Below are 24667 nucleotides of genomic sequence, written 5' to 3'. Positions count from 1 at the left end.
AACTTATATGAATCAGGTACATATTTATTGAGGCAATTTTAAATAGAAAGTTCAAGTTGAGACACTTGAAATAATGCTTCAGGCATTTCATGTACAAACACACAAGAAAAACAATATAGCATGAAGGAAACTTAGATATTTACAACATAAAAAAACAGAAAAGTAAACATTTTTGGCATGAATGTAGCCTTTCTCACCATGTAATCAGACTTTTAAAAAATCCCAACATTGACTATAAATAGGTACACATCAATTACCAGGAGATTGGGTATAGTGGTTATCGATAAACAGCCAAAACGTAAATTAAATAGCTTTTACAATAGTTCAGACAATCGGCATCCATGGCATGTTGAAAATCAAAAGCACTTCAAATTAAAATAGATAAAATGACCTGGCTGCCACCATTGAAGAGCTAAATCATGACACTACACCCAAGTGGTAGTAGAAGAAAGACAAGAATTTTGCTCATAGGACAAAGAGCACTGTCGTGATTTGCTAACAGTCTCTGTACGTCAGTGGTCACAAACAAATGTATACATTCCAATGAGCACCAGGAAGATTAAAATAAAGAGGCATTAAAAAAAACGAAATGTGTAATCAAAAATTTATGGAAGTATTTAAAAACCTCTTACTAAGGAAACAAGCAAACTGACAAATCCCAATGGATTTCGACAATACATTTCATTTGTCATTTTGAGTTCCCTTTGCATTACTTGCCGTGGTCCTTTAGAAGAGTTTCGGCAGCTGTCGAAGTCTACTTAGGTCCAAGAAATTTCCCATCGACCCTTCTGGTTGAGGACACTCCCTCTGCATTTCTCCTACAGATGGCCGTCGTTTGGCGCCATTCTCCTTCTCCAAACTGTGTTTGGCGCCGCGGGCCAAAAGCTGCATTTTAGGACGCAAGTCTCTGAGTAGCTGGCTTTGAGAGTCTGCATGCAGCTCCTGGGGGTTGACAGGGTCGGATTGGGGCAACTCGTTGGTGATGTTTTTCAGAACCCTCACTCTTTGCCCTTCTTGTTCCTGTTGAACATGGAACTGTACAGTGTATCCCATCTCCGATAGCTCCTCCTCACTCCCACTCCCCTCCTCTATCAGCCCGTACCTCTTCATGTACTTGCGGGTGGCAAAGGACATGTTGTTCGGAGACAGAATACTGCTCAGTCCCGTGGCGCTCTTCTCTGTTGGGGGCTTCTCTGAGAGCAGTGTGCAGGGGCTGAGCCTGGGAAGGGCCTTGGGGGGCTGTTGCCCTCCCCCTACAGAGAGCCTGGAGAGCTGCTGGTCGCTCAGGTATCGGAGGGCGATGGCGTTGGCCTCCAGGCTGAGATCCACGCTGCCGCCCCACATGCTGGTCCCCGTCGACTCTGGGAGGGTCAGTCTGCTGATGACCGCCTCTGGGTTGATGCCGGCCAGGGTACTGGGGAGAAGGAAACGGGAGCTGCATTTAAAATCAAAGTTGCAGGAACAACTTCTGCATAAGGTAATGATGTCGAACTTGCATGAGAATGAGCCAGAAAGTACGAGAATCAGCCCCTATTGTCATGTTAGAATGGCTGTAACCATCATCACTGATGGAAAAGTACCCAATTTTCATACTTGAGAGAAAGATACCTTAATAGAAAATTACAAGTGAAAGTCACCCAGTAAAATACTATGAGTAAAAGTTGAAGTATTTAGTTGTAAATATACTTAAGTATCACAAGTAAATGTAATTTCTAAAATATTCTTATCAAAAATCAAAAATAATTTAAAATTCCTTATATTTAGGCAAACCAGATTGTGCCATTCTTGTTTTTTTACATTTTATTTACAGAAAGCCAGGAGCACACTCCAACACTCAGACATAATTTACAAACAAAGCATGTGTTTAGTGAGCCGCCAGATTAGAGGCAGGGATGACCAGGGATAATCTCTTGATAAGTGTGAATTGGACCCTTCTCCTGTTCTGCTAAGCATTCAAAATGTAACGAGTACTTTTGGGTGTCATGGAAAATGTATGACGTAAAAATAAATAATTTTCTTTAGGAATGCAAACTGGACAGTTTTCTCAATCTTCATTCAAAGACTCAATCACGGACACTCTTACTTACAGTTGCGGCTTCTTTGCGTGATGCATTGTTGTCTCTACCGTCTTGCCCTTTGTGCTGTTGTCTGTGCCCAATAATGTTTGTACCATGTTGTGCTGCTGCCATGTGCTGCTATCATGCGGTGTTGTCATGTGCTGCTGCCTTGCCATGTTGTCTTCTTATGTCTCTTTATGTAGTGTTGTGGAGTCTCTTGTCGGGTTGTGTCCTATATTTTTTAATTATTTTTAATTCCAGCCCCCATCCCCGCAGGAGGCCTTTTGGTAGGTCGTCATTGTAAATAAGAATTTGTTCTTATCTGGCCTAGTTAAATAAAGGTTAAATAAAATAAATAATTAGTGAAGTAAAAGTTGTCAAAAAATATAAATAGTAAAGTACATATACCCCAAACACTACTTAAGTAGTACTTTAAAGTACCGTAATTTCCGGACTATAAACCGCAACTTTTTTCCCACGCTTTGAACATCGCGGCTTAAACAATGACGCGGCTAATATATGGATTTTTCCCGCTTTTCACATTGTGTGACGTGCTCAGTTTTTTGGCGGCATGAAGCTTTCATTAGACCAATGAAATTGCCGAACGGGTTAAGGTCAAACAACTATTTTGTTTACTGTTTAGATTAAATCGAGCGCTCTCAAACTTCCCATCATTCTGATTACGAGAGTCATTTTGTCACCCTGATTCCTGGGGGCACAACAAAGTATTTGCAGCCACTCGACATCAGTGTAAATCGTGCATTTAAGGTGGCGCTCCGTGTTCAGCGGGAGGCTTGGATGACAAGTGGGGAGAAATCCTTCACTAAAACGGGCCGCATGCGAAGAGCAACTTATGGTCAAGTCTGCCAGTGGGTCCTGACAGCGTGGAGCATTGTCAAAATCCACTATCATCAACGGGTTTAGAAAGGCTGGACTGCTGCGTGTTGAAGAGGGCTCAGCGGGGGATTTGCCTCCGGATGAAAGTGACGAGAGCGACAATGAAAACGATCCAATATCGGATGAAGCAATTCTGAGGCTATTCAACTCCGACATCGAAGGAGATGGTTTCAGTGCACAGGAGGAGGAAGATGGAGACCAATGAATTTCTTGGTAGGCTACTGTTTACTGCTAATTTTGTATTTTTTGTTACAAGCCGTGTTTCGTTAAAGCCTATTTATTTTTGTTACAAGCCATGCTTCGTTAAAGCCCATTTCTTTTTGTTACAAGCCGTGTTTCGTTAAAGCCTGTGTAAAGTTCATTTGTTTCAATGTACCGGTAGGCACCTGCGGCTTATAGACATGTGCGGCTTATTTATGTTCAAAATAATATTTTTAAAATTCAGTGGGTGCGGCTTATATTCAGGTGCGCTTAATAGTCCGGAAATTACTGTAATTTTACCTGAGTACTTTACACCGCTGAAAATAACAGGTCCATTTTCCGTGTCTCAAACTTCCTTCCCAGTCCTACTGCTAGATGGCACTATTGTTATACCATAAGACTACTACATCTATGACCTACGTGCAAAGATTGTCAAGTAAACCTGAAACATCAAGGCAAACATACCTGGCACTCTCTACAGAAGTGCGCCTGGTCTTGCCCTCAGGGTCAGCAGAGTCCAGGTCCACGTTGACCCCTAGCTGCTGCAGCTGGCGCAGCGTGGCGTGGAGCACCTGGTCCCTTCCTTTTGGCTGCTCCTCTCCTTTGGGCTCCGGCTGACGGGAGCTGACGGGAACAGGGCTAGGGGACGACTGCTGGGACTGACAGTGGGACACTTGTCTGGGGGACAAGCTGTGGCTCTCCTGCCGTGGGTACGAGGTCCTTTGGTCTTCTTCCCCTTCGACCTCCTCGTTCACTGATCCCTGGAGGCGGCTGTTCACTTGGCCCTGTGGAAGGATGAAGAACGTCAGATCTTTTTTGGTAAAAGCGTTTTTCATACTTTTAGTTCCAAGCGACAGATAGTCAAAAAGGGACCTCACAGGACAGAGGCTGGCCACATAACATGTTGGATTAAGCGTTTCACTGCAATACTAGATTCTGTTGAAACATTCCCCCAAAATAAAGCATAACAGAATGAAAGACGGAGCAAATACAAAACACATAGACTATTCACTTGGGGCCGTGCTCATAAGTGTTTTCTGTTGACATACATGGAGAAAGTGCCTATAAAAGACGACTCTTACCAGTAGATCCTGATAAAACCGCTGGTCGATCTCCACCGCCCTGGGCTCCTCACTCTTGGTGCCGTCCCTCTGTGGAGACTGGGACTGGTAGTACATGCTGGCACTCTCCCCCAACACTGGACTCTGGAAAGAACAGTCTCCAAATGCTGACTGAGTCCTGCAGGAAATGAACAAAAACACAATGCGGTTCATAGGACGGTAAAAATAAATGAACTGAAATGGCCACGAGGTGGCACCAGTGTTCAGATGGTGAGCCGTCACAGTTGGTGGGATCACACGTCTGACACCAGTTGTGAAAATATCCACGATACGGTGAGCCCTCACATCAGCCATGTTCTCGTGGGTGGGTTTCAGATTGAAACTTTCTCTATTCCTTTCAACCATTAAAGCCTCATTCTTGTGAAATGGAGGGAGTAAAATGGTGTCAACTCCCCTTTGAGTTCTAGGTGGTGAACTACGACCCTTACTTTCTTGCATTCTTCCAGTCAATTCAAATTGAGGGCTGGGCCGATGTCAAAAAAGCAAGCCCTCAGTTTGAAATGCAGCCAATCGTTTGCTTACCTCTGGTGCGTTGACTGGTTGGCTGGTGAGCCTGGCACCCGTCCCTCCCTGACTCCGCTCTCTTCTTCCGAGCCACCTATGTGCCTGCTGTGGGTAAGGTTGGCACTGCCAGAGCTCCAACTAGAGGAGGCCCTGCTGCCATCAGGAGCACCAGGCCCTCTGTGCCACTCTGGCTGTGGGCGGTCCTCGTCATCGTGAGCATCGACTGGGACGCCCCAGAACAGACTGGCACCTTCAGAGGAAGAGATTAAGTTAGTCAACTAAGGGTGCGTTGGTAAATTCACTCTGGCTATCTAGTCCAATTTCAGAGCACTCTCGTCTGAGTGTGCCAGAGGGCAGAATAATGAATTTACGAACGCGCAACACCTGCTGAATATTACCGGGGTCAGTAAACATTGGTAAAAAAAAAATAGTAATTTAATTGTTGCCAGCAGCACAGTTAGTCACTAACACTCTAGATCACCAGCTCTGCTAGGGCAAGTCAAATGGTCAGAGGGAGTTTCTCTCGTTTGTGTCTGGCTAACATTGGCTAGCTACTTCCAGTTAGCTTGGGTGCTTGACTGCCGTTGTGAGGAATGCTCGGTTCAACCCTACTCCTTGGCCAGAGCGTCCAGTGGGCGCTCCGAACGCGAAACACTGAATTTACGAACAGACAATCTGACAACGCTCTGAATTTACGAACGCCCAGAACGCACTCTGGTACACCAGAGTGAATTTACGAACACACGCTGTATGGTATAGTAAACAACAACAAAAACTCCAAGACAGTTACACAACAAAAGAGTAATCATAGGTGTATTGATACTGGGTATTGATACTGGGTAGTCCGAATTCACTTTTTCTCTTCAGGAGACTTGGAGAGAAAAAAAGGCCATGTTCTCAGTAGATCTCAAATGAACCATAAGTGAGAAATACGATTTTCACAGTGTTTCTGGAGACTAGAGCGTCACACTGTCACACAAAAACGAGTGACAGGCCTAGTATTGGATTAAAATGCAGTGGATAGACAAACTATGACTACCCACCATGTATAAGCAGTGATGAATGACTACAGTACCTGTGCCTACAGCGATGCTAACACTTCTCTTGGTCTGTTGTCCAGGGGAGGTCTGTGTCTGGATGACTGCCTGCTCAGTGGATGGAGATGAGCTCCCACTTTTCCCTTGGGCCTCAAGTAGCTTCTGGATCTGAAATCAACAGGGTAAGAAAGGTTGAGAACCCCTGTTCTAAAGCTTTAAGATTGTGGATATCAGACACTGTATAAAATGACACAATGACACCGTGGAGAACCTCACCTGGGCCTGCAGTAACTTGAGCTGCCGGTCTTGGTCCACCAGGATTCTGTAGGCGTCAGAGGCTAGGAGGTTCATAGGCCCGTCCAGGGGAGGGAGAGAGGGGGTTGCCTGGGCCTGGCAACACTGGTTCTGACAGGCGGGGGCTAGCAGCTCCAAGCGGCCCCTGGGAGAGCAGGGCCCCTGAGAGGGGAAGTGGTGTGTGGTGGGGGGGCCCCCAGTGAGGCACGCTGGGCTGAAGTGAAGGTTTGTTTGGTGAGAGGTGGGGGGGTTACTATCAGAGTTCGAGCAGAAGTGCCCACCCGGGGTCCCTGAGGCCTCCTGCCAGTGATTGGGGTGGTACAATGGGGTATGGTCGTGTGGATGGAAAGAGCAGCACCCGCAAGGCTGGTTCAAGTTAAGGTTGGGGGTGCTGTGGAAGTGCTTGGGATGGACTGGGGGCTGTTGGTGAGTGGGCATGGGCTTTGGGGGGGGACCGGGGCTGTGCCTGGGGATGGGTTGTGGAGAGTTTCCGACGGGGGAGGCCCCTCTCTGAGAGGGGCGTCCTGGAGCTGGGTGGAACTGCCTAGCCTGATGGACTGATCCATTAGGAGAGGAGACAGTCTTTGGAGAGGAGGAGGATGAAGTAGAGGCAGACGACGTCTTCCTGAACTGTGGAGGGGCTGATTTCCTGCTGGAGGAGGGGGGCCGGAACAGTGGTGGCTGCTGCCCGGGGGTGAGAGAAGCTCTTCTGTTGCCTTTGCCCTGGGGGGCCATGGCAGGGGTCAGGGGCCTTCTGATGGGAGGGGGGCCCCCGAGGATGGTGGGACCCTGGCCTGGGGGTCTGGCAGCCCAGGGGTGGAGCTGGTGGGAGGGAGGGGCGCTTCCTCTGTGCTGCAGAGCTGGGAGGTGAGGATGAGGGCGACCCATAGTCTTTCCATCCAGGAAGCTGCCGTCCATCACTAGAGAGAGCTCCGGCACAGAGGGGTGGACCTGCTTGGTCTGAAAAGTATAAATATGGTATATGCGTCAAATGACAAATAGAGCCATCTATGGTTACAGCATTCCAAAGAGGGAAAGAAAGAAATAAAAAGGAAGGAGACAGAGACAACGAGAGAGAGACAACGAGAGAGAGAGAGCACTGACCTGCTGGGTGAGAGGGTGTGGGTTTGGGGAGGGCCTGGGGGAGAGGTCCTCATCCTCCACTCCAGAGTCATGGTCGCTGATTGACAGCCTGTCCTGCGGAGAGGCTGCCACTGACGCAGGGCTGAGGGAGAGAAGAGGACAGATACCGTCAAACACTGGTGAGCTCATTGTCTAATGATGTCTAATCTACCACAGCAATTCCTGTGAAGTCATAAAATCCTGTTAGAGGATCGTTCTCATGAGTTCAGTTAGTATTTAATAACAAAAGACCTATTGATTCTTGTGACCCAAAACACAGACAAAAAGCCACCACACAGACAGACACAGCATTGAGTCCCAATCCACTGCTCCAGTCGAGGTAATATTGTTACAGCAGATGCTTGAGAGAAGAGCTTGTATACCTTGTTAAGGAGACACGGGACACCAGTTCCCTGAAGAACTCAGCCTCACGGTTCTGGGTCTCGGCACTGAGCTCAAACTTCAGAGTACGGCCCTCGGACACCTCTACATCCTGCAGACAAGGAACAAAAGAAAATCAAGTCTCATTTTGACGTGGATTATCCACCATGTATAAATTATGTAACCGACATCCTTAACACCTGCCAGCTTAACCCGGAAGCCAGCTGCACCAACGTGTCGGAGGAAACATCGTTCAACTGGCGACAGCCTGCAGGCACCCGGCCCGCCACAAGGAGTCGCTAGGGCGCGATGAGCCAAATAAAGCCCCCCTAGCCAAACCCTCCCCTAACCCGTACGATGGTGGGCCAATTGTGCGCAGTCTTATGGGAGTCCCGGCCACGGCCGATTGTGGCACAGCCCGGGAATGAACCCGGGTCTTTAGTAACGCTTCTAGCATTGTGATGCAGTGCCTTAGATCGCTGCGCCACTCAGGAGGCCCATAAATGATGTATTCTGTTGTAATAGTGGGTAAAGGCCACTAGAGGGCTGTTCATACTACTAAGCTGAGCCAAACCAAGCTGAACTGCACCGACCTCCTTATGCATCGACAATAGTTGTTGGAACCATGTTGGTAAGCTCAATGTGAAAGGGAAATGTCCAAGCATGGTTCAGGTTGGAACGATAGAGTGAGTCAGGCATAAGTGTGCCTACCTTGTAGAGAGTGAGTGACTCGGTGCTGGTGAGCAGTTGAAAGGTCATGTCCTGCTGCTGCCCACTGCAAGGCTGGACCTGGTAGAACTCTGGCTCCCTGTGGGTCAGTGAGTACAGCACCACAAGGAACGCACCGCCCTCAGACATCACCCTGGAACACAATAAATCAGGGCTGTGTTCATTAAAACATTTTCAAGTGAGAAGGTAGCCCAAATGAACCAATAAGAACACTGATTGATGTATTCCATTGAAGTGCAACGGTGTGAAAATGTTGTGTAACGTTGCAGATAGCAATCTCATGAATGGAGCTGTCTGACAAATCCCTCTTCTACACATGTACAATGCATTCGGAAAGTATTCAGACCCCTTGACTTTTCCACATTTTGTTACGTTACAACCTTATTCTAAAATGGATTACATTGATGGGGGGAGATGACGACAATATAAACAAAACTCCATAATGACAAAGCAAAGGCAAGTTTAGACATTTTTACAAATGTATAACACAGAATTATTACATTTACGTAAGTATTCATACCCTTCACATAGTACTTTGTTGAAGCACCTTTGGCAACGATTACAGCCTTGAGTCTTCTTGGATATGACACTACAAGCTTGGCACACCTGTATTTGGGGAGTTTCTCCCATTCTTCTTCGCAGATCCTCTCAAGCTGTCCGGTTGGATGGGGAGCGTTGCTGCATAGCGGTTTTCAGGTCTCTCCAGAGATGTTCGATCAGGTTCAAGTCCGGGCTCTGGCTGGGCCATTCAAGGACATTCAGAGACTTGTCCCAAAGCCAATCCTGCGTGGTCTTGGCTGTGTGCTTAGGGTTGTTGTCCTGTTGGAAGGTGAACCTTTGCCCCAGTCGGAGGTCCTGAGCGCTCTGGAGCAGGTTTTCATCAAGGATCTTTCTGTACTTTGTTAATCTTTCCCTCAACCCTGACTAGTCTCCCAGTCCCTGCCGCTGAAAAACACCCCCACAGCATGATGCTGCCCCCACCATGCTTCACCATAGAGGTGGTGTCAGGTTTCCTCCAGCTGTGACGCTTGGCATTCAGGCCAAAGAGATCAATCTTGGTTTCATCAGACAAGAGAATCTGGTTTCTCTCAGAGTAATTTAGGTGCCTTTTGGTAAACTCCAAGCAGGCTGTCATGTGCCTTTTACTGAGGAGTGGCTTCCATCTGGACACTACCATAAAGGCCTGATTGATGGAGTGCTGCAGAGATGGTTGTCCTTTTGGATGGATCTCCCATCTCCACAGAGGAACTCTGGAGCTCTTTCAGAGTGACCATAGGGTTCTTGTTCAACTCCCTGACCAAGGCCCTTCTCTCCCGATTGCTCAATTTTGCCGGGCAGCCAGCTCTAGGAAGAGTCGTTGCCTCGACATAATCCTGTCTCGGAGCTCTACGGACAATTTCTTTGATAAGGTATCCATTATTTATTTGTAATAAATTTCCCAAAAAACTTTTTCGCTTTGTCATTATGGGGTATTGTGTGTAGATTGATGAGTAAAGAAAATGATATAATCCATTTTAGAATAAGGCTGTAATGTAACAAAATGTGGAAAATGTCAAGGGGTCTGAATACTTTGGCTGCACTGTACAGCTAACCTTCATGAATAAGCACTGATGAACTAAAAATAAATATTTCATGATTTGTAAAAAAAAAAAAAAAAAAAAAAAACCATCTTAAGCATTGAAACCATAACAATTCATAAACATTTGAAATGATTTACTAAGGCTTATTCATGAACGTTATTACAAAGTGCCTAGCCTGGTGGCCCACATCAGTTGTGCTTCAACCAACTTGTGTTCGTTGGCGTATGTATGGGATAACAACCATACAACAGTTGGCTACAGCACAGAGTATGGAGCCAGGCTACCTTGGGCCAAGTGAGAAATGACAGTCAGAGTGCTATTTGCAATATGTGAACAGATGGGCATCCCACTCACTTGTCATGGAGGGAGGAGCTGAACAGGTACCTCAGACACCACGCCCACACCTGGGGGTTGTAGATGTGGGTGACCCCACTCAACCATCTGCCACAGACAACACCACAAGCACGTCAACCAAACTGTACACAACTGCTAATGAGGTAGCACACACATACACCCCCCAACAGCTAAATCCTTTTGTGGATCAGATTATGTCCAATGAATGGAGTCGTTGTCGCCCCCCCCCGCCTGCCCCACCCGCACATCCAAAATAATAACATATGTTGGCCGAAAAATATAATGTCAATGGAGGGCATTCTCACACTCCGACCAGTGGAAGAGTGTAGGCCTTCGGGTCAGACTCCAGTAGTAGCAGCAGTTTCCGGGTTTGATCCATGGTCAGAAAGCTGAACAAAATATAGACCAGAGGAATTCATTATCCAATAACACAGCGATAACATAAATGATTGGCATGACTTGTTTATAATGTTATTCCATGTTATGTCCTTAATCCTTACCCTCGTTTGCGGCTGGCGCTGCTCTGTAGCGGCTGGGTGAGGCTGGCCGGGCTGCTCAGGTTCCTGGCCAAGGCGGTGGGGATGATGGGCACGGGCCGGACGGGCACAGCGTCCAGCGTGTTGCCGAGGGCGGTGGCGGCCCAGCGTAGGCAGAAGCCCAGGCTGTCACCTTGCTGGAAACAGCTGAGGTGGGCTCGCAGGGCCAGCAGCTTAGACAGGTCCAGGGACTCCCGGCTGCTGCAGCAGTGCTGGAGCATCTGAACAGGTAGGGTGGGAGGGAGGATGGCGACATGGTTTTAGGGGTGTTTAAGTTGGGCACATTCTATGGTCGCAGTTCCAGGGCTATGGACTAACGGTTACCCCTAGTGGCACTGGTGCCACTAACTTTCTCAGTTCTACTGGTGGCACCAGCCCATGATTTGGTCGCATAGAAAAAAAGATGTATATATGGCTGCACCACAGAATAGGAAAATGAGTAGTGATCTTATAAAGTCATACACAATGCTTTATTAAAAAGTGTAATAGATTACTGAGATGTTAGAAGTAATAACTTATTTATTGAATACCATGTCCAAACAGGAACGCACGATTCAAGATATTTTGATATGCAACCTAATCCAGTGATTGTCAACTAGGCTAATATTGTTGTACTTTACTGTCAAAAATAGGGCTCCAGAATATTCTTTTTTGTTCAATAGAGGTGAATTTGCCTTCATCTTTACGTGCACTAATATTATATACAGGCCTAATTAAATTGGTGCCAATTCACCAGCTGCAGAAGTGGGACCTCAAAACACATTAGTTGATCGCTAATTTTAAAGTGGGTCGTTCGAGCCCTGAATACTGATTGGCTGATAACGATATACCACCGTATGACGCAAAACAACTTGTTCTAATTACTAGGGCTGACCCCATTTAGTCGACTGGTCGATTGTTTGGTTGATAGGCTGTTGTTCGACAATGATTTATTTTGCCGAGCATATAGCAAAAAATAATAATCATGGTGTACAAGACACCGGTCTGATTCGCACATGGGGATGGCACCTTCCATCACTAAAACATGTGCTACTGAAATTGTACATGGTTATACTACATAAGAACAATAATTACAATTATAACAAATGTACTTTCTCACGCGTTGGATAGTGGTCGCTGTCCACAGTTCTGAAACATCAGTGAATTGCCGCTTTTTACTAGACCATGTTGCTATGTGCATAATAGCAAAGTTACCCAGCATATTGGTGTTGAGAACAAATGTGGCAGAGGCAGCAGTGGAGTTAGATTCAAAAACAGCCCTTGCCTTAATTGTTTAAGAACAGCAAGGAGGGGAAACCAACTTAAATACACTGAACAAAAATTTTAAACGCAACATGTAAAGTGTTGGTCCCATGTTTCATGAGCTATAATAAAAAATCCCAGAAATTGTCCATCTATTCCTCGTAGGGTAAGAGTTGAATACCCCTGCACTGGAGTATCTTTTCAATAGAATAGATCATCTGTGGAATAATGACTTTACGGTTTGACCAAAGCATGGCTTTATCTGCCCCCAAAAATGGTTGTTTTGATTGAGGTGACCAGGTAGAAAGTGCAGCTTGCACCAATTTGACCAATTAAAAGTTCAACTCACAACAGGCAAATCAAGCAAAACGTGACTAAATGGTCACAGTCTGGAGCCCTGGGTTCAGTAATTAGCAACACCTGTTGCCGACAGGTTGCAATAACTGCCAATTTAGGAGTAGAGGGAGTATGCTCCTTCTGTTATCCAGGCAACGGAAAAGGTGGGCCATCTCATTAGGCAGTTAAGAGGGTGGGTTGAACTTAACGTACAGTTGGGACCAATGTAAATTCCAGTTAGAAAACACAGCATTAGGTAAGAAAATACGGTAAGTATTTCAGCTAGTGGTTAGAGCGTTGGGCCAGTAACCGAAAGGTTGCTAGATCGAATCCCCGAGCTGACAAGGTAAAAATCTGTCGTTCTGCCCCTGAACAAGGCAGTTAACCCACTGTTCCCAGGCCGTAATTGTAAATAAGAATTTGTTCTTAACTGACTTGCCTAGTTAAATAAAGGTTAAATTATAAGTGTATGTTATTGCTCGTATTCTGGTAAGCATAACCTTCAACTTCTTCACACAATACATGTTGTATGAGTGCTAAGAGGACATTTACTTTCAGTGCAGACATTAACATATTCATGTTACCTTAAAAGATATGTGGAAGCCTTCTGCCGAGTGAACCATGGTGTCTGTGGCAGAGACCCCCTGGGTTTCCAGCACACAGGGCACCAGGACGTCCCCGGGCATCAGGGCAGTGGGCACCTTTCCAGAGGAGCCAGGCTGACCCCGGCCCGGGTCGAACCGGTCCAGTGTCAAAGTCACACCCTCTTCATCTTGGAGAAAGAGTGGAGAGAGAACAGAGGTACAAAGGGCAGTTTAAATATAAACTAGTCAAACCTAAGAGTACTTACTCAGCAAGCATACCCAATAAATCATCATGAGTATAAAAAAATATTTCCCATCTAAAAACATGTCAGTACAGACGATGGGATGGCGATGAGAAAGCCACTGTACTACTGTGCTGCATCCTAAGTAGTCACTGTCAAAAAGAATTGAACTACCATTTTTTTAAATTTTTATATTTGTCATGAAAAAATTAATACTTCTCACCAGAATCCACAGCAATAGTCCCCAGCAAGTAACAGCTGAACTCAGGCTTGTTACTCTGTCGAGCATGGCGGTGGGCCAAGCGAAGAGTTTTCTCCACAAGAAGTAGCCGGGGATTTCTGTTCAATAGAAAACAGGTTTTCAAGCAGTGAAGGCAGAGCATGATCTAATAACAATCACAGGTTGTGTTTCAATAGTCTCCCTTGTTTCCTTTCTTTCAACTAAACTGATTGGAGAGAATTAAGCAGATGAAAGCAAGACCGACATATTGCTTACACCGGCCAAGATTTCTCAAATCAGTACAGACGATGGGATGACGATGAGAAAGCCACTGTACTACTGTGCTGCATCCTAAGTAGTCACTGTCAAAAAGAATCCAGTAGACTACCTGTAATAGGAGAGGTGGAGGCTAACCACATCCCCATTAGGTGTGGGGTCCCATAGGGCCACATTGGATTTGGGGAAGGTGAGGGCAGCAAGCGCATTCTCTGGTGACCTGTGGTATGGTTAACATTGTCAAATACTGTCAGACAAACTTCCCAGTGGGAATTGTTATTGTATTGGAATTATTAGGAAATAAATGACAAATGTACCAGGGTTGATATATGCAAAGGAAACATGTACATACCTTGTTGCCATCTTCAGATTATCTGGTTTGTAAACATTGTCCAAGACGTGAGATGGCAAGCCTTTCAAATTCACCTGAGCACTCTTCTGTGGACAGGAAAGGCGTTGTTCCGTCAACAAGAATTGGCTATGACTTTGAGGCCAACACTTTGACATAGTTATGTCAAGGCCAAACACCGGGTAAAATCTAAATGTGTGTGCATGACACCATGCACAATTTCATGCAATTCAACAACACCAAAAGACTAGCGTTACTAGCTGGCAACGTAACATTAGCTAGCTACTGCAGCTAGCTAGTTAAAGGACTTTAGCCACCTGGCAAGTTTAGAAAATGGCATAGCTAGCTAACGTTACTGTAACTACCTAGCTAACGTTAGCTCTAACACCCCGTTACCTATGTCAGTCCAATTTGTGACCATAGCACATACAGTAATATTCTTCACCAAACGTAGCCAGTTAACTAGCTATCTTATGGGTTCGCGTGCCACCGAGTCGTGATGGCCGGCTGAAATGTTCGGAGAACTGTCTTCAAGCCGCTGTCCTCAACTAAAACTTCCTCGGCAACAACATCAAAGCAGTCACATCCGCGGTAAGTCCACACTTTCTCGGTCTTTGTTTCGTTAATATTTTTTTACTTCACCTGGCAGCAACCTAGCGTCGCATTGAATTAATCACTTCCCGCATTGCTAGCTAAACGCATAACACAAACGTTCCTCGCGATAAATCAAATGTAATTGATTATGGCGCTGTTTCCAGGTTCCAATGGCGGGGCATAAAATCCAGCCAATAGAAAGCTCCGTTTCATGGCTGCCATGGCTCCTATCAGAGGAGCTGACAATATCACCCGCTCAGCCCATCCAGTCCTTCTATCGTAATGGCGATGCAGTACACGAGTCTTGTTGAGGTTGCAAAGAATATGAAATAGCGATAATGCTATGCTACACTGTATATCAAGTTTTGCAACGATGAGCTACGTTTTGATACTGACAGCCATTTGAATTAAACAAAAACAAAAACACAAGGGGGCGCAATTTTACCAGATTACACAGTAATACATACAGGCATTTTGCTATGCCACAGACATCCCATCTTTATTGACAGAAGCACAGCAGGCAAACAAAATGACTATGCCACATCAAATCAACCACAAACATCAGTATCATTTTCAAACCTAATCTTTCACATTGCACTTTTAATTTGTAGGTATTACAAGTCACAGAAGGGCTTTTCCAACATGACCACCATTCACAGATGCACAATGATGCTCCATCCCGCTTGAAGGCTTGTCATGATGATATTCAGGAAAGAGCAATGGAATATTTACTTTGCACTAGAGCTTGGTCTGACAGAATTTAGGCTATTACAGAACTGGTTGTAAGTAATCCTGCTCCCCTGTACACCCAATCATCAGCTGGGATCAGCAAGGGGTTTGACATGACATCATCACACATTTGACTCAGTAGAACTCATTTTGACCCTGATAGAAATAATCTCTAGTCCGTCCATGCCTCATTCGCGCATGTTGGCTGAGACCAATGGGTTCCAGGTTGAAGTGATTGCAACAGCGTCTAGCCAATGGCCGGCCGTCATGGATTCATCTTGCCCTAATCCATTTCAGTTCAGAGGAGATTAACAATCCAAACCAATTGTTGATATGCAGAGAGAGACTGTGTGACAGAGAGCGGGGGACAGAAAGGAGTACTGTGAGGAATGTCACATATGAAGATGATGGAGGTACCCCATTCTGTTTAGTGAGACATTGGGGAATTTAGACAGTCATGGAGCCTGAGGATTTGAACCTGCATCTCATCAGGGAAATCAGTGCACTGAAGAAATGCATAAAGAGGTAATTTCTCACTTTTTCACATTATTAACTGGATGTACAGTATGTATTGCCTCATCCTTTTCTAAAGCTATTTTATGTTTCATTTTAATATATTTGTCTAGCATTTGGCCTAAATTACTCAGTGAGTATAAAGAGTATAGTTGATGATTGTTGGGATCCAGAACACCTGTTGTCATCAATGTGTAATGAAAAAGTAAGGATTTGAGAGGTCAGGTTAGGTTTGGAGCAATGTAAGCAGATCCTAGATCTGTGCTCAGGGTCAATCACTTCTTCAATCTTGATGAAAAGCTCAGATATCAGAGCGTCCTCGACTGTCTACTCCCATAGTCATTTTAAGGCTGTCAGATGCATACAGTTATGTCTGGCTAGCAAGGCTTTTAATATCATCTCTGCAAGGCACTGCAATTCTGCTTTTCCTTGAAACCCCCACAATGTGAAAAGCAGTGTTTCAACATTAAAGCTTCACATGCTGTCGACTACTTTTTCTCTGGCTAAACTGGACTATTGCTCCAGCCCACTGGCAGAAATTAGCTCATAGTCTTGCGTTACTCAGAGAACCCTGTCAACTGAGGAAGTACAGGCATAAACTGTTGCTTTAAAAAAAATACTTAGATAGTCGCCATTACTCTACCAGTCCGGTACTCAGACTGCCAGTGTGTAAACAAACACCAGACACATATGTTGGCTTTATCCCAAGGTGGAGATTTGTCTTTGGGCCATACTTACAGTACTTATGAGGCATAGACATAGTCCTGGGCCAATTCATGGTGGTCCTAGATGTGTATGTTACAAATGGGAGTTACAGCACAATAGAGGTCTTGTTTAAAAGGAGGAAGGGGTGGATTGAGCAAATCACATTTCAGCTCTGAAAATAGGGTAACTTATTTGGGGGGGGGGGGGAGAGACATTTTTCATAAGGCTGTGTGTTTGTGATATATTCCTCAGTTTCCGAGCTTGACTTTCTCAGGTCTGGGTACTTGGATCTAGCTTGGCTGACGCGACCCACTTGACCGCTCAGCGAGGGCAGAGCTGTGACTCACTGATCTGGACAGGAGGTTGTTTGTAATGCAATATTCGATTAGAAATTGAGCAGACTCATTGATTGGTTCTCTCAAATGTTTTTTTTCCCCTGGGGGGGTTGACACCTCTTGTTGTTTTGATTTGAAAATCCAACCGTTGTAATGGAAGGTGGCATCACTCTGGGGCTGTGTGTGGATGTGCCTGTGGGTGTTTGAGCAGTGGAGGCTGCTGAGGGGAGGACAGCTCATAATAATGGCTGAAATGGAGTGTAATGGCTGGAGTGGAGTGAATGGAATGATATCAACCAACGCATCGTAAAGACAACATCAAAACAGTCTTTCCAGACTCTGAAGCCAGGAGGACTTCCAGTTAGACTAACTTGGATCTAGCAGTGTATGAAGTTAAATATCTTCCCCAATGTTTCCGATTATTATGGCCCTGTTTCAAAACAGGCCTGGGAGACCTTGGGGATTCAAAAATTCCCCCTGAAAGAAAAATAAACATGAGAACGCAATTATTATCTAGTGAACCTTTTTGCACATTAAAATATATCTTTAAATGTCAAAGTATTCCTTTATTATTTTTATCTGACAATCAGTAACATATGAGGTGGAGGGCAGAGAGTAACGAATCAACCGAGTCCAAATCGAGAATCAACAAAGAAAATTCCTGAGCCAGCTGGAATATGAGCCTGGAGACTAGTGCATTTCCTCTGCTCTCTGCATTTAAGATTCCTTTGCTACTACCTTTCTTTTTCTCTTTTTCTCTCTCTTGCTCTCTCTCTCTCAAATTCAAGGGTAAAGTTACTGGACTCCACCCACAGCGGGAGGAGTTTCAGCCCCTCCACCAATAGAGCTACCCTTGTGTTGCATTTAAGAACTTCTATGGCCAATCCTCTACCAGCTGCTCAAGACTGTCTCCCGAAGCAACTCTGAGTCTTCCACACATGTGGATCACCTTTTACAGTCAGTTGCTGCCCACTGCCTGCTGTAGATGTTTTACCAGAGGAAGGAGGGGAGAGGAACTGGATACTTGGCAGCAGGGACTGTTGAGGGGAGGAGAAGGTTGGTGAAACTCCCAGATTTGTGTACTTAAAGGGAGCGTGAGTGCTCAGTGGAGACGAGACCCACACTTGAACTGCCCCAACACAGCTGGAGAAAGACAGGGAAGGAGGGAGGGAAGGGGAAGGTTGTTTCAAAATAGAAGGCGTCGCTGAAATAACAGTGAGAAGATTTTGGGCTGAGCTTTTGCAGATTTTAGGATGGCATTTGGGAGAGGAGGCCAGAGCAGGCAGAGCTACCTCAGTCTCTGAACACCAATGGAGGGAGAGAGGTAAGACCCCACAACTTTTTCCTCTTCACACTCTCAGGGACTATTCTCTCTTTTACCTAAACAAAGGAGGAAACCAACTATAATTATTTCAATGATAATTGGAACTTAAGCATTCAATGTATTTTATTGATCATGGCATCTGGGGTGTCATCTATTGTCCGAGTTCAAATACAGGCAGGAGAGGCCAAAATCTATTGCATCCTTTGTGGCCACCATATTTGCATGTGAATTAGAAACCTAGTAGCCTTTCAGTAGAGGTGAGGTCGGCAGAGGAAGTTCAGATAAATTACCGTAGACTAAAACAGCTCCTTTATAGAACAAACCCAGTCTCGCAGAAGCAATTGGTTTCCTTCTCCCCTTAGTCTCACATGTTGACCTTGTTGCATTGCGGTTCAGTGACTGCAGGCATTTCAACACAAGCGCAGTGGTTGTGAAGTGCAATGTTGGTGTGGAAGTGTAGCCTATTACCTCTAACATGCTCTCTGCGTCCCCTAGTCACTCCCTGGAATTTGGAGACAGCAGCTGCATTCCTGACTGAATCTGTGATGATTAAAACCCTACGGCGTAGTATCCATTTCATGAAGTGTCTCTGAGTGCTGATCTAGGATCATGTCCCCCCCCCCCCGTCCGTCCGTGTAATATTATTAATTATGATCAAAAGGGGAAAACTGATTCTAGATCAGCACTCGGAGACAATTTGTGAATATGGGCTCTGGTCTTTCTTGAGAGGCAGTAGAGAGAGTTGAAGGAGTTTAAGACCGGTCTGACAAGACACCTTTAATAAGTTACTATTTTTAAATACTTTCAACACAATCCCAATCAAAGCTGTGTGTGACTTTTGATGTCAGGTTCCAGTTAAACAAGTGCATGAGGGCATTTCCATGTAAAAAGCCCCATGAGCATTTACATGTGAAGTTTGTAGGAGCACAACAAATTTGGGGTCAAATATAGTCTATCTCCTTTTTCCTTTTAAATTCACTGCTTCGGGATCGGTGTCCTGTCCACGAGACGGTTGAGCTAACGTAGGCTAATGCGATTAGCATGAGGTTGTAAGTAACAAGAACATTTCCATGGACATAGACATATCTGATATTGGCAGAAAGCTTAAATTCTTGTTATTCTAACTGCACTGTCCAATGTACAGTAGCGATTACAGTGAAGGAATACCATGCTATTGTTTGAGGAGAGTGCACAATTTTGAACATGAAACGTTATTAATAAACAAATTAGGCACATTTGGGCAGTCTTTGAACAGAAATGCAATGGTTCATTGGATCAGTCTAAAGCTTTGCACATACACTGCTGTCATCTGGTGGCTAAAATCTCAATTGCACCTGGGCTGGAATAATACATTATGGCCTTTCTCTTGCATTTCAAAGATGATGGTACAAAAAAATACAAACTTCAAAGGATTTCCATTCAAATGGTACCAAGAATATGCATATCCTTGCTTCAGCGCCTGAGCTACAGGCAGATAGATTGGGGTATGTCATTTTAGGTGAAAATTGAAGGGGAAAAAAGGGGTGGGTCCTTAAGAGGTTTTAAGGCATACTGTATATATATTTCCCAACCATTTTCCATCCAAAAAAAATTGGAATAAGCAGAGGCCTTGATTTCTGGTCAAACAGATGGAAAAGGGGTCTTAAACATCTTGCAGAAAAAGTCTTAAAAGGTATTATAAAAACACAATAAGGTTGAAGACCCCTGCCAACTAATATTAACACTTATATTTAGTTTTGCCGAAATTATTGGCCTTCTGTATAGTTTTAAAAGGGCAATCAGCAGTTTCTACGTCTTTTTTTGTACCCATTGATTCTTGAAGAATATAACTTATAAATAAATGCCTCATGAGCTTAGTTCAACTTTCATGCCCCATCAGAACCCCAAATATAAGCTTGTTTTACTCCAATACATGTAAACAAATACCCTCTAAACATGGTTAAAACTATCATTTTGATATCATGGATGGTCAGTCCTTGCATTAATGGCTCTGTCTTTGAATTTGAGTGGTTACATTTCTCCAGTGCCATCCCTCAGCTTTGTTCAGAAACAGAGGCTGGTACAACGCTTTATTGTTTCTACTGCTGATTGCCGCTTTAAGAAATATTACTGCAGATATATACAGAAATTCTAAAAATCCTATGTGTAGCACCTTTAAGATATATACGTGTATCACCTTTTACAGTCAATTGCAGCTTTAATAAATATTGCCTAGTGTCTTGTCATTCTGTTACCAAAAGCCGACACATCTTTAAAGGCGCTACACCTAGAATTTATCTCCTATGCGGAAGCTAGATGAATTGCAACAGCACTAGGCTGCATTCAAACAAATTTCCCGTTCCCCTGCATCCTATTTCCTCGTAACATGACGAAGACTCGCGCTTGAGCCTTTTACTTTCGGTTTAGGTCCACCAGCTTCAAACCGCTTGAAAAAACGATATTTTTTTGTTATTGAAAATATATTTCACATCGATTTAGATGGTACAATGATATCCTACACTTTTCAGTGCTTGTTTTCTCATATAACTGAAATTGAGCGAACAGTGTAGAATTTTAGCAGCCATGAAATGACAGAGCAATTTCTACATTGGCTGCTTGACCCAATTTCCAGTAGATAACACAGCCACAAAGTCAAAATAGCTTTCCCATATCAAGAGGATAATATCACAGCCAAACACAACACTAGCGGGTAAGTAATATTGTGAAACACTATCATTCCAGTATTACTGGAGATATATTATGGACGTTTTCTGAAATTACAATACAAAAATTCAATGTGTAGCACCTTTAACATATTTTTGAATTTCTCTCCATCATGAGGAGGGAGGATAATCAAAGTTCACAGAAGTAACAAGTAAAGGTAGACCAACCAAGTTGTTATATTTTTATTAATAACAATTTGGTTTATGATTTATTAAGTGATTAAAACGTGTCATTCTGTTAAATCGGTAACAGAAGGACCAAAACAAATCTAACAGAATGACTGCAACCGAATTTGCTACAATGGGAATTTTATAGTATTCACAAACCACAGTTGGGTCTTCCGCTACTGTCCTCCCTTCCACTGGCATAATGTTATGTTCAACTCATGACTGTTTTCTTTCTCTTTCTGTCGTCTGGTGGTTAAAGCAAGAGTGTTTAAACAGTCTGGACAACCCCTCCCTCTCTCTCCCCGTCTCTCTTCTCTCGCTCTCCAGTTAATATCTTCTCTCCCGGCTCTTACTGACACCTACCCATGAGCCCCCTCTCTTTCCATTTCCTGTAACCAGCCCTCTCACCCACTGAGCACCAACCGACACTGGATGTCCATGGATGTTGAAATTTGGTCAGTCCAAATCTGAACCAATCATAGACGTCTGTTTCACAAGTTTGGACAGCACCATACAGTAGAGCATGGTACAGTAGAGCACACTAGAGTATAGTATAATTTACTGTATTGTACTGAACTCTACTCTATTGTACTGTACTAAACTATACTCTACTGTACTGTACAGAGTTGTATGGTTTGTATAACTTTGCAATCAATGGTTTTTGTTTGGCGTACTTTTGTGAAAAATCAGAGTCCGCTTCGATCTGTTACCATGGAATTGCCTATAACAAATATTTTCCTGGTGGTGTTGTACTGTACTATGTAGTATCCTACAGTATAGCCTTGTGGCTTTGTGTAGGGTCCTTCTGTCAAACTTCCCTAATTCTTCCCTTTCCCTTGATGACTCTCTCTCTCTACACTATATTAAATTAAATGGGTAAATAGTAGTGAGTGTGGTTAAGTATGGGGATGTTTGTGGGTACTTGACAGTTGAGGCTTGTGGGTGGTGTTAACTTGGCAGGGAGCCTTCCTTATTAAGCACACACTAATTTAAATCAAATGAGTTTCTCTGCAAAGCCCCTCACGAGGAAGCCTTTTACATCTGTGTAAACCTCCTTCGCCTGGTTTCTCAGTCCTAGGGGTAATACAGTGAACTCCAAAAGTTGTTTTGGCTCTGTTCTCCAGTACTTTGGATTTGAAATGATAGAAAACTATTGGGACAAATTCACTTATGTGTATTAAAGCTTGTGACTGCAAACTTTTTGGATGCATTTGCTGTTTGCTTTGGTGGTTTCAGATTATTTTGTGCCCAATAGTAATTAATGGTAAATAATGTATTGTGTCGTTTTGGAGTCACTTTTATTGTAAATAAGAATAGAATATGTTTCTAAACGCTTCTACATTAATGTGGATGCTACCATGATTACGGATAGTCCTGAATAAATCGGGAATAATGATGAGTGAGAAAGTTACAGATGCACAAACAAACAGAAAATGCATCCAACAAGTTTGTAGTCAAAAGCTTGATGTAATCATTGTGTGCTAGGAATATAAACTTTTGACTACTTTAATACACATACTGTATAAGTGAATTTGTCCCAGTACTTATGGTCCCCTAAAATGGGGGGACTATGCACAAAAAGTGCTGTAATTTCTAAATTGTGGGATGAAAATACCCTCAAATTAAAGCTGACAGTCTGCACGTTTAACCTCGTTGTAATTCAATCAAATCAAAAACAGGTATTTATAAAGCCCTTCTTACATCAGCTGATGTCACAAAGTGCTGTACAGAAACCCAGCCTTAAACCCCAAACAGCAAGCAATGCAGGTGTAGAAGCAAGGTGGCTAGTAAAAACTCCCTAGAAAGGCCAGAACCTAGGAAGAAACCTAGAGAGGAACCAGGCTATGAGGGGTGGCCAGTCCTCTTCTGGCTATGCTGGGTGGAGATTATAACAGAACATGGTCAAGATGTTCAAATGTTCATAGATGACCAGCAGGGTCAAATAATAATAATAATAATAATAATAATAATAATAATAATAATAATAATAATAATAATAATAATAATAATAATAATAATCACAGTGGTTGTAGAGGGTGCAACAGGTCAGCACCTTAGGAGTAATTGTCAGTTGGCTTTTCATAGCCGATCATTCAGAGTATCTCTACCGTGCCTGCTGTCTCTAGAGAGTTGAAAACAGCAGGTCTGGGACAGGTAGCACATCTGGTGAACAGGTCAGGGTTCCATAGCCGCAGGCAGAACAGTTGAAACTGGAGCAGCAGCATGAACAGGTGGACTGGGGACAGCAAGGAGTCATCAGGCCAGGTAGTCCTGGGGCATGGTCCTAGGGCTCAGGTCCTCCTCCGAGAGAGAATTAGAGATGGCATACTTAAATTCACACAGGACACCGGATAAGACAGGAGAAATACTCCAGATATAACAGACTGACCCCAGCCCCCCCGGACACAAACTATTGCAGCATAAATACTGGAGGCTGAGACAGGAGGAGTAATTGTATCATTTCACAACCAAAGTGCTGGAGTTCAGAGCCAAAACAACAAAAAATGTGTCACTGTCCCAATACTTTTGGAGCTCACTGTATATCTTGTCAGGTAACCGGACTGTGTTTTTCTCTAATGTGAGCACACTGTCTCGTGAGCTGTCAGTGTTTGCAGGCTACCTGCGTCTTGAGAAGCACAGTACTGTTAAGGGTTGTTTGGTGAAGCTGGATTGAATTTCATGAAGTCACCTCGCTAACATTAATAAACACTCCTGTGGACTGAATGCCTATATACTGTACACTGAGTGCACAAAACATTATGAACAGCTGCTCTTTCCATGACATAGACCACGTGTCCAACTCATTCCACGAAGGGCCGAGTGTCTTCGGGTTTTCGTTCCTCCCTTGTACTTGATTGATTAATTAAGGACACTAATTAGTAAGGAACTCCCCTGACCTCGTTGTCTAAGGCTGAATTGAAAGGAAAAAACAAAAACCAGCAGACACCAGACCCATCCACGGAATGTTTGACACCCCTGGCATAGACTGACCAGGTGAATCCACGTGAACGCTATGATCCTTTATTGATGTCACTTGTTAAATCAGTGTAGATGAAGGGGAGGAAACAGGTTAAAGAAGGATTGTTAAGCCCTGAGACAATTGAGACGTGGATTGTGTATGTGTGCGATTCAGAGGGTAAATGGGCAAGACAAAAGATTTAAGTGCCTTTGAACGGGGTATGGTGGTAGGTGCCAGGCGCACCGGTTTGTGTCAAGAACTGCAATGCTGCTGTGTTTTTCACACTCAACAGTTTCCCCTGTGTATCAAGAATGATCCACCACTCAATAACTCAATATTAGGAAGGTGTTCTTAATGTTTTGTACACGCAGTGTATGTTACAGAGAAAGGTAGCTGAATATGGGTATGGTGAGGAGCAAGTCATTTATGGGCCCAGAAAATTTGACATGCCTCTCAGTCCCTTTTCTCATTGGATAAACTAACCCAAGTTGTTATTAAAAGCTAACACAGCAACAAACACTGTATTTATCAGAACCCTTGAGGATGATATCAGAACATAAGAATGAAATGTTCTGT

At 44.1% G+C, this 24667-nt stretch overlaps 2 protein-coding genes across 5 annotated transcripts in view; one reads left to right on the top strand and one right to left on the bottom strand.

Annotated features, from left to right (window-relative positions):
• Positions 1-3: 3 nt before the first annotated feature.
• On the bottom strand, positions 4-14968 carry stil (STIL centriolar assembly protein). The gene is made up of 17 exons (XM_029706549.1): positions 14459-14968; positions 14066-14151; positions 13826-13933; positions 13441-13556; positions 12976-13163; positions 10778-11034; positions 10583-10666; positions 10278-10364; positions 8326-8476; positions 7617-7726; positions 7216-7336; positions 6094-7071; positions 5856-5985; positions 4799-5030; positions 4238-4394; positions 3621-3940; positions 4-1414 (listed from the first exon to the last, which is right to left on the bottom strand). The coding sequence occupies exons 2-17, from the start codon at positions 14074-14076 to the stop codon at positions 727-729; spliced, it is 3738 nt and encodes a 1245-aa protein (XP_029562409.1). The 5' UTR covers positions 14077-14151; positions 14459-14968; the 3' UTR covers positions 4-726.
• An 840-nt stretch (positions 14969-15808) lies between these two features.
• Positions 15809-24667, top strand: part of LOC115158055 (uncharacterized protein KIAA1614) — a 30309-nt gene continuing 21450 nt past the window's right edge. For 2 of the 4 annotated variants that reach the window (XM_029706548.1, XM_029706545.1), the window contains exon 1: positions 17768-18262. The gene's annotated coding sequence lies outside the window, so the exon portion shown is untranslated. Of the gene's footprint in view, positions 15911-17765; positions 18263-24667 lie in introns of those variants that run through there. The other 2 variants (XM_029706546.1, XM_029706547.1) reach the window with 2 other exon arrangements.

Source organism: Salmo trutta, chromosome 22 (genome assembly GCF_901001165.1).
Source record: "Salmo trutta chromosome 22, fSalTru1.1, whole genome shotgun sequence".
Taxonomy (NCBI): domain Eukaryota; kingdom Metazoa; phylum Chordata; class Actinopteri; order Salmoniformes; family Salmonidae; genus Salmo; species Salmo trutta.
The sequence above is the reverse complement of the archived record's forward strand: the minus strand, read 5'-3'. Positions and strand labels throughout refer to the sequence as shown.